We start from the raw sequence: 13,781 nt of genomic DNA on the forward strand, positions 1-13,781 counted from the left end.
ATGGGTCAAAGTTTGACCAAGTGTTCCTCATATCTAATTGAATCGGTAAATACTAAATCTTATCCGGTCAACATTTATGAAAAAGTCAAATAAGATGATGATGATAAGATTTTGAATGGGTCAAAGTTTGACCAAGTGTTCCTCATATCCAATTGAATCGCTAAATACTGAATCTGTCAATAATAATGAAAAAGTCAAATAAGATGATGATGATACGATTTTGAATGGGTCAAAGTTTGACCAAGTGTTCCTCATATCCAATTGAACCGGTAAATACTAAATCTTATCCGGTCAACATTTATGAAAAAGTCAAATAAGATGACGATGATAAGATTTTGAATGGGTCAAAGTTTGACCAAGTGTTCCTCATATTCAATTGAATCGGTAAATACTAAATCTTATCCGGTCAACATTTATGAAAAAGTCAAATAAGATGATGATGATAAGATTTTGAATGGGTCAAACTTTGACCAAGTGTTCTTCATATCCATTTGAATCGGTCTAATACGATGTACACGTTATAAAACATTTCATATAAACCGGAAGAGGCGCATTGATCTAGCATTCGTCTATCATGAATGCCTTGTCATTGACCGTAAAACCTTGGTTCTCTCTCATGCTCGATACCTCCTCCTTTGTTTTTCTTTCTATTAAAATCGAATAAGCCCAAAAATGTCTTATGTTTAATCCTAGCCCAGGTATAAGAAATCTCTATTTGTTCGTCATTTTGTTTAACAAATTTTTTATGTCATTTTGTTGATCCGCACCCGTCGCTTTGCGTGGGTAAACGGCTAGTATACACACACACACACACACACACACACATATATATATATATATATATATATATATATATAGGCTTAGGTTATTGTATTTAAACTAATTATTGTACATCTATCGTATGCTATGAGAATTACTATCAGAATAAGTTGTTTAGCAATGCGAATACGTTCAACCTTACAAGAATATCGTCATTTTCATGCATTCTCGTTAATTATTTTTTTTTTTGTTCTCACACATCGTTTTTCACTCATTTTCATTCTGACAGAATACGACCCAATAAAACATTATGAAAGAAATGAAAATAATAATAATAAGTGTATAGTAACCTTATAGACGATTTAATTAGTGAGAATGTGTGTTAATGATAATAGTTATATAAGATTGAACGTATTTATATTATCAAACAACATATTTTCTTTATCATTCTCATAGCATACGATAGATGTACAATAATTAGTTAGAATATTTGACCTAGCTATATATATATATATATATATATATATATATATATATATATATATATATATATATATATATAGGCTTTTTTATGTTATTTTTTCTAGGTTTTCTAAAATGTAATTTTAATTTCATGTTTTATTTAATTAATATTAATGGTTTTTATTAAAAAGGTTCATATTCTTTTTAGTATGAAAAAAAAAATTATAAGTAAAACCATCAGTTTATCATACTTAAATCACTGACAAAAATAATAAAATCTTATATGAACATATTTTTGTAGGGATAATAACCTAAAAAGATAATATATTTTTTTATTTGTATACATTTTTTTACTGAGTATTTTTTTGGTCTATATTTGACCATTTAACTTGATTTTTTGTCCACATTCAGTTATTATAACTGGCTATTATAGGTTAAGTTGAAAAATGACTTAGGGTCTGTTTGATATGTAGTTGACTGGGTCCGGTTAGCATTTTTGGCTGACTCGGTCCGGTCAGCCTGTTTGATAAAAGGCTATTAAGATCTGACCCGGTCAAATTGTCTGATTCGGTCATGGATATTGGTTTGACTCGATCTTGGGTAAAAAAGAGACTGACCGAAACATTTACCAATTTGCCTTGTGCTTTGAACACTCCCTCGTGAACGTGTTTCTCCCTCTCCTTTTTTGTCTTCGCTTCGAGTTTGCTCCTCTTTTTGCCATCGCTAATGCCTTATCCACCAACGACTTCTTCCAACGCCGAAAGGTCTGATGATTTGATCTTCCTCTTTAATCGATCGATTTCATGAAATCATTTTTGAATTCGATTCATGAAATTGATTGCTATCCAGCCACCTCCTTCAATCGCAAGTTCTCTCCAGCCATCTCCTTCGATTGTACTTGTTATGATGTCATCTAATCCTTAGCAGCAAACCTAGGGTTGTTACAAGTATTCCGTTTTTACCCTTTTACCGCTTTTAATCAATCTTTCCCCTTTGAATTATATACATAATTTTTTGGTTGGACTCAAGGAAAGGAATGGCACATTGCACAGGGAATGTAATTGTTGATATTATCCATGTTTCTGTTTCATTCCTTCCGATGTATGTAATTGTTGATATTATCTAATTTTAGTTATGTTGACATATGATAATGGAAAATTTGGTTTAGGGTATTGATCAAAAGAATTATGGATGTAATACTTGGATTTGGAACAAAGCATGGAGCATACGTATGACCGATTGCTGAATTGGACCTTGTGGCTCTTAATTGTTGGTCTATTATCCATTGTTGATATGTATGATATTCCTGAGAAGCACTAGTTATAAAAACGTGTTTCTCCCTCTCCTTTTTCTGGGGCAGAATTTTGGCTCACTTGAACAACTAGGTTGCAAAAACTTGTATGTATTTTAAGGAAACCATAAGAGAACATATATGCATGTGGATCATATACAGCTGGGGAATTATATATCAAGTCGCAACATGTATAATTAAGGATCCAAAGTCTAGCTTACAAGGGATGGTGGTGGCTCAATGTGGTCAGTATGCTAATTAGGTGGTTTATAAGTGAAGTATAAAAATGTTCATGTTTTTTATTTTTGTTTGTGTGTTTATTGGGTCATATTTTATGATTGATTCAAAACACTAGAATTCTAATGAAGGGATATATTACTTTGTTTATGTGATTATTGCAAATTCGTGAAAACATTTTCTACAATTACATAAATGCAGTTAATGCATATGATACAAAAGTTAAAGTTGACAATTACAAAAATAATCGAGAACATGAAAAAATAATAGTCCATTTTTATATTAATATACACAAGAGACAATATAAGGGTAATATGAAGTTAATTAAAAATATATTGTTGTTAAACAGGTTTTGTTGGTCGTTAAATGGTAAATCATAAAAGATTTATTATAACAAAAATGTCATTTAAGGGTAATATGGTCATTTTGCACAGTCAGTTAAATATAAAATCAAACAACAAGTTTTAATCAAAAGTTAACTCAGTCAGAACTTCTAACTCAGTCAGCTTCTAATCCAGTCAGCTTTAACCTAGTTAGAAACTATCAAACAACCCCTTATTCCTTAATGTTTTTGTATATATTTAGTCCTTATGACTAGTTGCTTCGAATTTTGCTCACAACATCCTACATGAGACAATCATTAATGATATGTTCTCATATGTGGCTCATCCTTCACTTATATTAGTAAACTAATTTACAAATTGGTCAAATAATGTTAGCGTCCTAGTTTTCTCCAAGTAGAATATGTATTCGTCTTCTGTTTCATCTATCTCTATTACAGACAACAAAATTCTTTGTCTTGAAAGTGCAAATTCGAGTTGGGAGGAAGCAATCTCAAAGAATCTCGTTGTCAGCTATGAAGATAGATGGAAGTTTTTTCTAGTGTGTTCTTTTGTCTTGTAAGTGGAAATTCTTTTAGTGCCTTCTTCAATTCTTTTTGTCTTGGATGTGCCAATTCAAGTTAGGAGTAAACAATCACAAAAAATCTCGTTGTCTGTTATAGAGATAGATGAAGTCGAAGCCGAAGACATTTTCTACTTGGAGAAAACTAGGGCATTAGCATTATGTGACAAATTTGAAAATTAAGTTACTAATATAAATGAATGACGAACCATGTATGAGTACACCTCATTAACGATTGTCCCACACATGAGGTTGCGAGCAAAATCTAAAAAAACTGGTCATAATGACGAAATGTATACAAAAACATTAAAGACTAAATGTCTACAAACTAAAAAAATTATATTACATATTAAGTTATTTTTTTTACCTGAAGTCACCGATTATAAGTACTGAATGTTGACAAAAAAACAAATTAAGTGATCAAATATAAACAAGAAAATCAATGACCAAATACATAAAAATTATATATATATATATATATATATATATATATATATATATATATATATATATATATGGTTAGGTTATAATGTGGATTGTAACTATTGTGTGGATGTAGGGATCATTTGTGGTCCAATCATTTTTGGTAATTTAAAATGTGATTATCCTATATAATTAATAAGCTCAAAACGGGTTTTAAGGGTAATTATGTCAATTTGGTTAACAATCAAATAAGGAATGTGAGATATTCTTGCTACCAACCAAAAAATCACACCCGGTTTCAATAAATTCGAGATTGGAATTTGATTCTCCAGATTATGGAGTTAAGAGTTGATAAAGAACCATACAAAACTTTCTCTGATTATGCATTCTTACAAGAATGAACTTACCTAACCTAAAGAATGAACATATAATAAGAATCCATATTCTGACAGAATAAATATACAATAACCTGAATTTACTCATGAATTTGTATACATAACTTTTTCTGATTATACATTCTTACGATAATGAACATACATAACTTCAAGAACCAACATTAAAGAATGAACATACATATATCAACATAGCCTAAGAATAATTATTCTAACAGAATACAATATGCATATTCTAACATAATACAATGACAATATATATATATATATATATATATATATATATATATATATATATATATATATATATATCATTCTTCTAAGAATAATCATGAAATCATGTAAAAAGTATTACATCAAAAAGAAAACTTAAAAAACATTCTTTAGTAATTCTTTAAGAATAAATGAGAATACATTTTGTGAGAATGACATTCTGTGAGAATGTCTTTCATAAAATCAAATTCTAATATTTTTTTTCTCTGGATCCATGAAGCTGCAAGTGGGAGTAACTCCAGAAACCATAATCTTTTGTTTCTTATCTTCCTTATTCATCAAGAGTATCAAAATATTCTTCTTCTTTATCTTTTTTTTTTTCTTTTTTAGTATCAAAATATCCTTCTTCTTTATCTTTTTTTTTTCTTTCTTATGTAGCACCTAGAAGCATGTAATGCTGATAGAATGTATTGATTTCATTCTGAATATGTATATATGCTTCAATTAAAACAAAAAATAAAAATGTCTCATCTCAAGAACATGACAGTTATTCCAGAATTCATCTGGTAATGATTCAATAAATTGATTTGATGACAGATTAATCCCTTTTAACTTCACAAAATTACCATGAAAATAAGGGACATACCCTTCGATTTGGTTTCCATCAAGATTTAAGAAGCTTAAAGCTTCACATTCTGAGAGAGAAATTAGGGATTTCTATAAATAATTTGTTGAACCCTAGATTAAAAACTTGCAAATTCTTCAAGTTGTTGAAATTGATTGTAGATAAATTTGTAATAATCGAATTCCCTTTGATGTCAATCACTTCAAGTTTTGTTAACCCCCAAACCTTATTAGGTAATTCACCCCTAAATTCATTAAATGGAAATGATAGAGCCCTAAGCTCTGAAAATTTCCCAATTACATTTGACATTTTCCCACCTAAAAATCTCCATTTCTTTAGCAAAGAACAATCCCTAACAATCCCAGAACCATGCAATGCAAGATCAAAATATTTGCTACTCAAGTAAGAACCAGAATGAACAAAATTATCTCCTGGTATCCTTAACTCAGAAACCCTACCATGTGAATTGCACGTGATTCCAAACCAAGAACATTGATTTGGGTTTGAAGATAACCATGTTGAGAGCATGTTATGATGGTCAACAATGGTGTTCTTCAACTCCAGAAGTTGACTTATCTCTTAAAATTCCACAGCTTTTCCAGAAATCAAACAACACAGTGACAATAAGATGAGAAATCAAACAACACAAAATAAAAATGTATTGATTTCATGCTGATAGAATGTATTGATTTCATTCTGAATATGTATATACGCTTCAATTGATTTCATTTTGAATATGTATATACGGTGGAGAGGCACGCACCAGAGACGAAGATCCCATCTCTGCCTCTTCTATTTGCAAGCAGATAAGCAAAAATATTTCATCTCCCTTTAGAATTGTGTGGTGATCTATCCTTTGCATCATTTTTGATGAAGGCCACCGACACCGAAAAAATGGAGGTAAGTGTGAATCGGTGCAGATGAAATTAGGTGGCATAGGGTTCTTGAGATGTAGCAGAGATTTAATGGTAATTGACCCATTATTTAAGGGATTTTCCATATATATTCTAATTTATTTTGGTTTATAAAAATGATTACACATAATGTTACAAAATTACCCTTATATAATTTTATAAATTAATTAATTTTTCTTAAATATGATTGGTGCCCTACATCCACACAATAATTAGCCATCCACATTTGAACCTACCTCTCTCTCTACCTCTCTTTCTCTCTCCACACAATAATTAGTCATCCACATTTGAACCTACCTCTCTCTCTCTCTCTCTATATATATATATATATATATATATATATATATATATATATATATATATATATATATTGAATTGCAATGAGTTCATTATATATTACCGATAACATAAAGGTTCAATACATATCGATTGAAGGTAAACAGGCAACAAGCTGTGCCGCTAGCCCTTTCTGGATGGGAAAACCAATTCTTTTTAAAACAATATTTGTGGATTTAGGAGATGTGACATTAGAATGCATGACCCATTGGACTCTATTGAGGAGCTCCACTGCATCTGGTGTGCGAAAACCAAATGTATCGAATGCAAAAGGTACAAACACATGTTGATTTTCTATACATGCATTCTCGTGCTTTACAACTTTGCACACAACGGCTTTCAAAGTGGCATGTCCAACTGTGAAACCCCTGCTCCCCAAACCAACGAGAGGAGAGACCCCAGTAAGATCCACGCATGCATGCTTCCCTCTTATCCATCCAAAGACCAAAATGTCAGCCGATCTAAGTGTGGACCTTCCATCATGTTGGTCCGTCAAAAAGTTCACTGGTGCTTCTTTCCTCACAGAAATACCAGCACACCGACAAGCATCAAAGAGAACATCCCGGACCACATCATGTCTGTACTTGAAACCATGGAGCTCTCGACAATGAACCGTGTGTTCCCCAAAGGTATCCAAACATGCCTTGCGGCAAACTGGGCATATCTCATCAATTGGGAATATGGGAATCATGAGGCGGTACCGAAGTATAGTTCGGTACTCCATAGGAGACATATGCTGGCCAAGACCATCAATATGGATAGTTAGCAGAAAATCCTGAGCATGAGGTGCCCGCAGACACTCAAAGACTGCTTTCTGTCTGACAGTCATGTCGAAGTCGACTTCCATATCTTGGACGATTTTGCTAAAAAGGGCACACACCAAAGCTTTTTGGGATTTAGGGGGGTGTCTTTATTAGTGAAACCGCTACAGTCAAATCTCGGAATTGTATCGCGAAGACGGGTCATAGCACATAGGTAATCCGAGTCCATACCACATACGTCACTGTTACGTAAGATGTGGTCTTGTAATGCTCAAGATTGGGCTCTCGAGGCTACAAATGCGTATGAGAAAATCTCGTACGCCGAGTACAAACCCAAACCACCGAAACGATACATTATCTTTTTAAATTGTTATCCTTTTCTTATATATATAGCAAAAATAATCGCACATCCTTTACCCTTAATGGTTATAAGAATTTAAGATGTGATGAGGTGCCACCAAACTCCTCATCCCCTAAACTGTACAATAATTCTGGGCTTTTTGTATATTTCATTCTACAAAAGCCCAGAGAGCGTGACTTTGGGTTTTTGTCTTTTCTTATACGGTATACTCGCGTCTCACATCACCCAACTGTGCCGAATATCGGTAAGAGAGACTGAGCGAGAGAGAAGATGGCTTTGGAGGAAGAAGAACACGAGGTGTACGGAGGAGACATCCCAGATGTAGGTGAAATGGAAGGAGACGTCGATCCTCATAACGCCGACGTCGAGATGGCTACCGCAGACGATGACGCCGTCAAGGTTTTTATTTTTATCGGTCTATCGATTCAAATCCGTTAACCCTAAATATGTGATTTGTGTTTATTGTCCAAAATCCCTTTACCTTTTTCCTCGAATCACTGCAGGAACTCGACGAAATGAAGAAACGATTGAAAGAGATGGAAGAAGAAGCAGCAGCTCTTCGCGAAATGCAAGCCAAAGTTGAAAAGGAAATGGGTGCTGTTCAAGGTCCATATCTGACTTCTCTACATCTTAATTTTGCTTAATCGCGTTTGTATGTGAATGTGTGCGAACAATGTTCTATTAGTTTTGTGATCAATTTATCTGAATTTTGACCTATTTGATTCTGGTTATCTACAGATCCTGCTGGTGCAGCTGCTAGTCAAGCAAGCAAGGAAGAGGTGGATACAAGGTCGATATTTGTTGGCAATGTAAGTATCAAAATCATATTTTATCCGATTTCTCATTTTCACACTTATCCCTGAAGCTTAGGTATCAGTTCAGTGTTACTTTTGTACTCCCCTCTGCACTTTTTTCATTTTTTATCACCCTAAATTGCTTCTAAAAGGGTTATTCTTCCAGCAATTCGTGAGCTTCCCCACCTAGGAGTATCATTAGAGATATGAATCTGTCTAGATTTTTTTGACATAGGAGCCCAGTTCATGTTAGGCTACTTTTTAACACCTGTTCATGAAGTTTTCCATTTATCTTCTTGTTGATCTTTCTGTTTCCTTTATGTGTTGGTGTTCTAAAAAATTGATACAACAAGCCGTTTATTTATATCCATCATCAAGTTCCTTACCTCTTTTTTATCTTTTTTGGCTTGTTAGGATGCTTCTCGTTGTTCTTTTGATATATTTAACTTTTATCTGCCTGATCACAGGGCGATTCAAATTTCTCTATAGCACCAGAGTTTTTCTTTTTACCATTGATCAACATGGAAGTTGTCCGTTTGTGCATAACCTTTCTTTTACCACAATTGAATCTCCATGTTTGGAAGTCTGTGTAGTATAAAAAAGATAGATTAGGGATGAAAAAAGTAAAAAAAAAAAAAAAAAAAAACATGCTACACTTCCTTCCCCAAAAAAAAAGAAAAACAGAAAAAAAAGAATAAGAAAAAAAAAAGTTTGAAAGTGAATATTTTGAGAAAAAAAAGAATATATGAAAAGAAATTATGGAAGATTCACATAAAATGTGGTTAGCATATCCGGAAACACAGCACAATTCAAAACCCCAAGAGAACAAGAACCGAGTTGAAGTGGTGAGTTGAACACTTGAACTGAGTCAGTGAGTCAAGGTGAAGCTTCATTGCTGATGTGGAAGGTGGATGGTGATGCTGCAAATAGTCCTAGAACTGACTCACTGAGTCAAAGTGGTGAGGGGTTTGCAATCACTACATATGATATACATTTTTGTCACTTAATCTAAATTCTCTTTTGTCACTTAATCTAAATTCTCTTTTCTTTTTCTAACAATTCAAAGTACAATATTGTCCTTACTAATTATATTAACATATTAAGAGTTTGAAGTTTGATCCCATATACATACACTTATTTTTCATGAGCTTACATATGATTTACTCATTTACCCTATGTATTTATTCATAATTTGTACTTAAAAAATTGGGTTTTGCAGGTAGATTACGCATGTACCCCTGAAGAAGTTCAGCAGCATTTTCAGACTTGTGGCACTGTAAACAGAGTGACTATTCTTACTGATAAATTTGGTCAACCAAAGGGTTTTGCTTATGTGGAGTTTCTTGAAGTTGAAGCTGTTCAAGAGGCTCTTTCCCTTAATGAATCTGAGCTACATGGCAGACAACTCAAGGTAATAAACTCAAAATGACGAAAATACCCTTTCCAATTTTCTTAAATCCACCGTTTTCATAAAAATGTCAAAATGACGAAAATACCCCTACCTCTACCTTACACAGGTGATGGCTAAAAGGACAAATGTCCCTGGAATGAAGCAGTTTCGTGGGAGGCGTTTCAATGGTTACATGGGCTACAGAGGATTCAGGAGGCCATATGTTCCTCCTTATTTCTACTCCCCCTATGGATATGGGTTAGCTTCATTTATTTATTTATTTATTTATTTATTCATTTCTTCCTATTAATTACAATAATGTACTTTGGAAAATCTTGTCTTAGGAGCAAAGTGTTTTTGTAACTTGATGCAGGAAGGTTCCGAGGTTCAGGAGGCCATCGCGCTATATGCCTTATTACTGAAGTCCAATAGGAGGCTGCCATCTGTCAGTTTGGTTAATTGCATGAGGAGAAAAGTATTTCTATTTCTATTGATATTTGCTATTATGACTTTTGGCTACATGTTTGGGTAATTAAAATGGAAACGAGTTTGATTGTCTTGATCCTTTGTTTCAAATTGTTAGTTATAGATGATAATAAGAAAAAGAGACAAAGGTGTAAAAATCTTGGTGTGGTTTGCCCTTGAGATGACGTAACATTTATGTTTTTTAAAATCATTAACATATTTTTATGTAAAAGTTAATTATGAGAATTACTTAATCCGAAAATAAACATTATAAGTTATTGTAGTTGAGATTACGATATAAACCCAAAATCAGTTGGATTCGAAGTATGCATAGGAAAAAAACATATATTGGTTTGGAGAATTTTATTTAATCGAAATTCAACTAGAGTAAATTTGGTTAATAGAGGTGACGATTTGGAGTCTATGTTGTGCACAATTTGCTACAAGTTAAATTTTTCTTCATTGTGAGGTCCACAATAGGTTTGGAGTAAAATTGGTGCTTCGGGGATAGTTGATTCACAAGAGTGGATTCTGTTTTAAATGTTTTTATTTGGCTTCGTGTATTGTCTACATCCAAGATGAAAATATTGGCGATTGACGCGGTTATCTTGACTATCTTTTGGATCTTTTTGGGCATTCCATAATTTGGTGCGAATAAGTTTTGCAAAGAGACTATTTTTGATAGTATACTCTCCTTTTCTTTTAATTGGTTTATACATAAGAATCACTAGATATTTGTCAATTAGGGCTTTCTTGCTTACAAATCAAATTCTCGTGTAATCCCTGTTTATTTGTCTAGCTTGTTACTAGCGTTTTATTTATTATAATAACTCAGCCGTTCAACAAAAAAAAAAAAAAACACATACTCAAAATGAGACCCTCTTGGATAGAAATCTTTCTAGGTCCAAACCGATCTTTCTGATTGAATGGACCAGAAAGATTGTTTGATTTGCACAAAAAATGAGTATTTTTTGCTAAGATATATCTTTCTCAGAAAGTCATAAAATCATATATTTCTGGTTGAATGGACCGAAAAGACAATTGTGTCCCAAACCTCGCATCTTTCTTTCTTGGATTATTAATTTTTTTAAATAGTTTTTTTAAAATTTATTTTTTATTGGATTATTACTTTTTTACTAGATGATTATATATTAATAAATATTACTTTATTGGATTGTTAATTTCTTTTAGTTAAATTTTTTAATTCATTTTTATTGGATTAATTCTTTTTTTGGACACCACCACCACCATCCTAATTTATTTAAAAAAATCTCATCCATCCCATATCAGACATAAATCGGGTCAAGAATCACTCGTTGAGCTATAAAACAAAACTATAATGGTTAGAAAGAATAACAACGTAACATCAACTTGAAAAACAATAAACTAAAAACAATCTAATCAACATTCTATATGGATATTAATTGATTTGTGTTTAATTATTTTGTAAGACAATTTATATTTAGATTTATAAATGATTATCGTGTAATTTTGATTTTGTATGTCAATTTGTATGTTTTTATAATTATTCAGCAACTTCAACCATCACAATATAGAATTAACAGGGTAATATGGACATTTGTCATCATTCAGCACAGTAAAACAGATATACAACCAAACAATATGATTTCTTATAAAAAACGGGTCTGTACGCATTAAATATGCAATTATCAAACGGACATTAAATATGCAATTTTGCTCATCCCATGCTCCTAGATATTACCCAAACATCATAAACACTTATAAAAAAAAGAAAAAGAAAATACTGACATACCTTTAACCTTTGGGTTCTTTAACTTGATGATCGGTAACCACGAATTGTAATTATTCTGAAAAATCCTTAATATTATATTATTAAAATGATGGATTTCATGTGAAAAATACGTTATATAAAATACACACCATGTCAAAAACATTGTGATAAAGATCTTTGCAACTTGTGAAAAGGTACGTTCTTTTCTTTAGTATAAACCAAACAGTAGAAATACTCACATTCCCTAACTATTAATTTATGGAATCTTGGATAGGCACGTGAGACCTTCACGGATAAAATGTATCGTTTTTTTTATCTACTAAACATTCGTGAGATGTTTCAATATGAATTATGTATATATAACATTATTTAATATTTAATATACATCGTATAGACTAATACAAATACTCATGTACACATGAACACGAGTTTATTTTTTTCTGATTCGTCTATTTTGTTACTGCATTCCAGTCGAACATATGTTCGAACTTTTGAATCATGAATCCGTCATTGCACAATCTGCAACAAAAATACAACTCTAAAAGATGGTTTCCGAAAGACATCAAGAAAATGGGCCAAATTACAATTTTTTGAATAAAATATATGAAAAAAATTTGTAATTTACTAAAAGAATATATAACCAACAACACATAGAAATAGGAAGAAGAAATAGATAGATGAAAATTTTGTAAATTTTTTTTATTTACTAGAAGGTCTTCATTTTCCTCACTTTCTTATTAAGTTGTTTTATATCAGATAAATTTATATATATATCTTACTAAATGAAATTATTTTCTGATTAAATAAATTAAATGAAAAACAGATCACATTGGCTCTTATGAAATGAAAAATCACTATTGTTTAAAAAACCAAAAATCACTATCATATGATATACACATCACATTGGCTCTTATCATATGAAAAATCACTATTGGTATCTAAATGTAGATGTATTAAAAAAAATCGCATTAAAAGACAAAAGAAAAAGAACCGATTTTCAAAACCCAAGAACACAAAATAGATTAAATATTCCGACATCCTTTAAAATATACGGTGGCGCACACATCATTAGATTCCCCGCTTGTGGTTGCGAAAACCCTTTAAAACATGTTTAAAAATGTTTTTATATAAACATTGTCATGTTTGTTGAAAGAGGAGTTTTTTTTTTTTTATTAATTAAATCAAGCAAGTTGCATTCCCAAATGGGCAATTACATTAATCGTTTTAACAGATCTCCATATGAAATGTGCATATAAAAAAAGATGGTCACACGATTCCTCCATCTCACCACAGTTAACACGTAAACTTGAATTATAATTAAATGGTATTTCATTGCCTTCCTAGTAATACCTTGTACATCACACGTATAAATACATAAAACAATGCCAACTAATATATGAGGAGATCTTCGAACGTTTCATCTGCATCAGAGATCCTAAAACAGTGTCGTGGATAATCCTTTGGTAAATATGCCGACATACTAAGTTGAAGACAAGACGCGAAACACACAAATCAACCCCAGAGTGTCTGTGTCTCATAAATACATAATAGTCGGAAATGGATCGTGTAGTGGTTGGGCAACTGCCCTAATCGTCATCTGAATAAAAAAAACGAGATCCGATGTGGGAGTCACATGAATTTGAAGGCCATGGTCAACAGTGCCACTTAATTTACAGAAAATATGTTTGAGAGCATGAAGTAT

At 32.1% G+C, this 13,781-nt stretch overlaps 1 protein-coding gene across 1 annotated transcript; it reads left to right on the forward strand.

The window, feature by feature from the left end:
- The first annotated feature begins 7,881 nt into the window (after nt 1-7,881).
- Nucleotides 7,882-10,572, forward strand: LOC145052682 (polyadenylate-binding protein 2-like). The gene is made up of 6 exons (XM_079000542.1): nt 7,882-8,076; nt 8,181-8,283; nt 8,416-8,486; nt 9,691-9,882; nt 9,989-10,119; nt 10,235-10,572. The coding sequence occupies exons 1-6, from the start codon at nt 7,948-7,950 to the stop codon at nt 10,281-10,283; spliced, it is 675 nt and encodes a 224-aa protein (XP_078856668.1). The 5' UTR covers nt 7,882-7,947; the 3' UTR covers nt 10,284-10,572.
- The last annotated feature ends 3,209 nt before the right edge of the window (nt 10,573-13,781 follow it).

Source organism: Lactuca serriola, chromosome 5 (genome assembly GCF_051521515.1).
Source record: "Lactuca serriola cultivar US96UC23 chromosome 5, Lser_US96UC23_V15, whole genome shotgun sequence".
NCBI classification, from domain to species: Eukaryota; Viridiplantae; Streptophyta; class Magnoliopsida; order Asterales; family Asteraceae; genus Lactuca; species Lactuca serriola.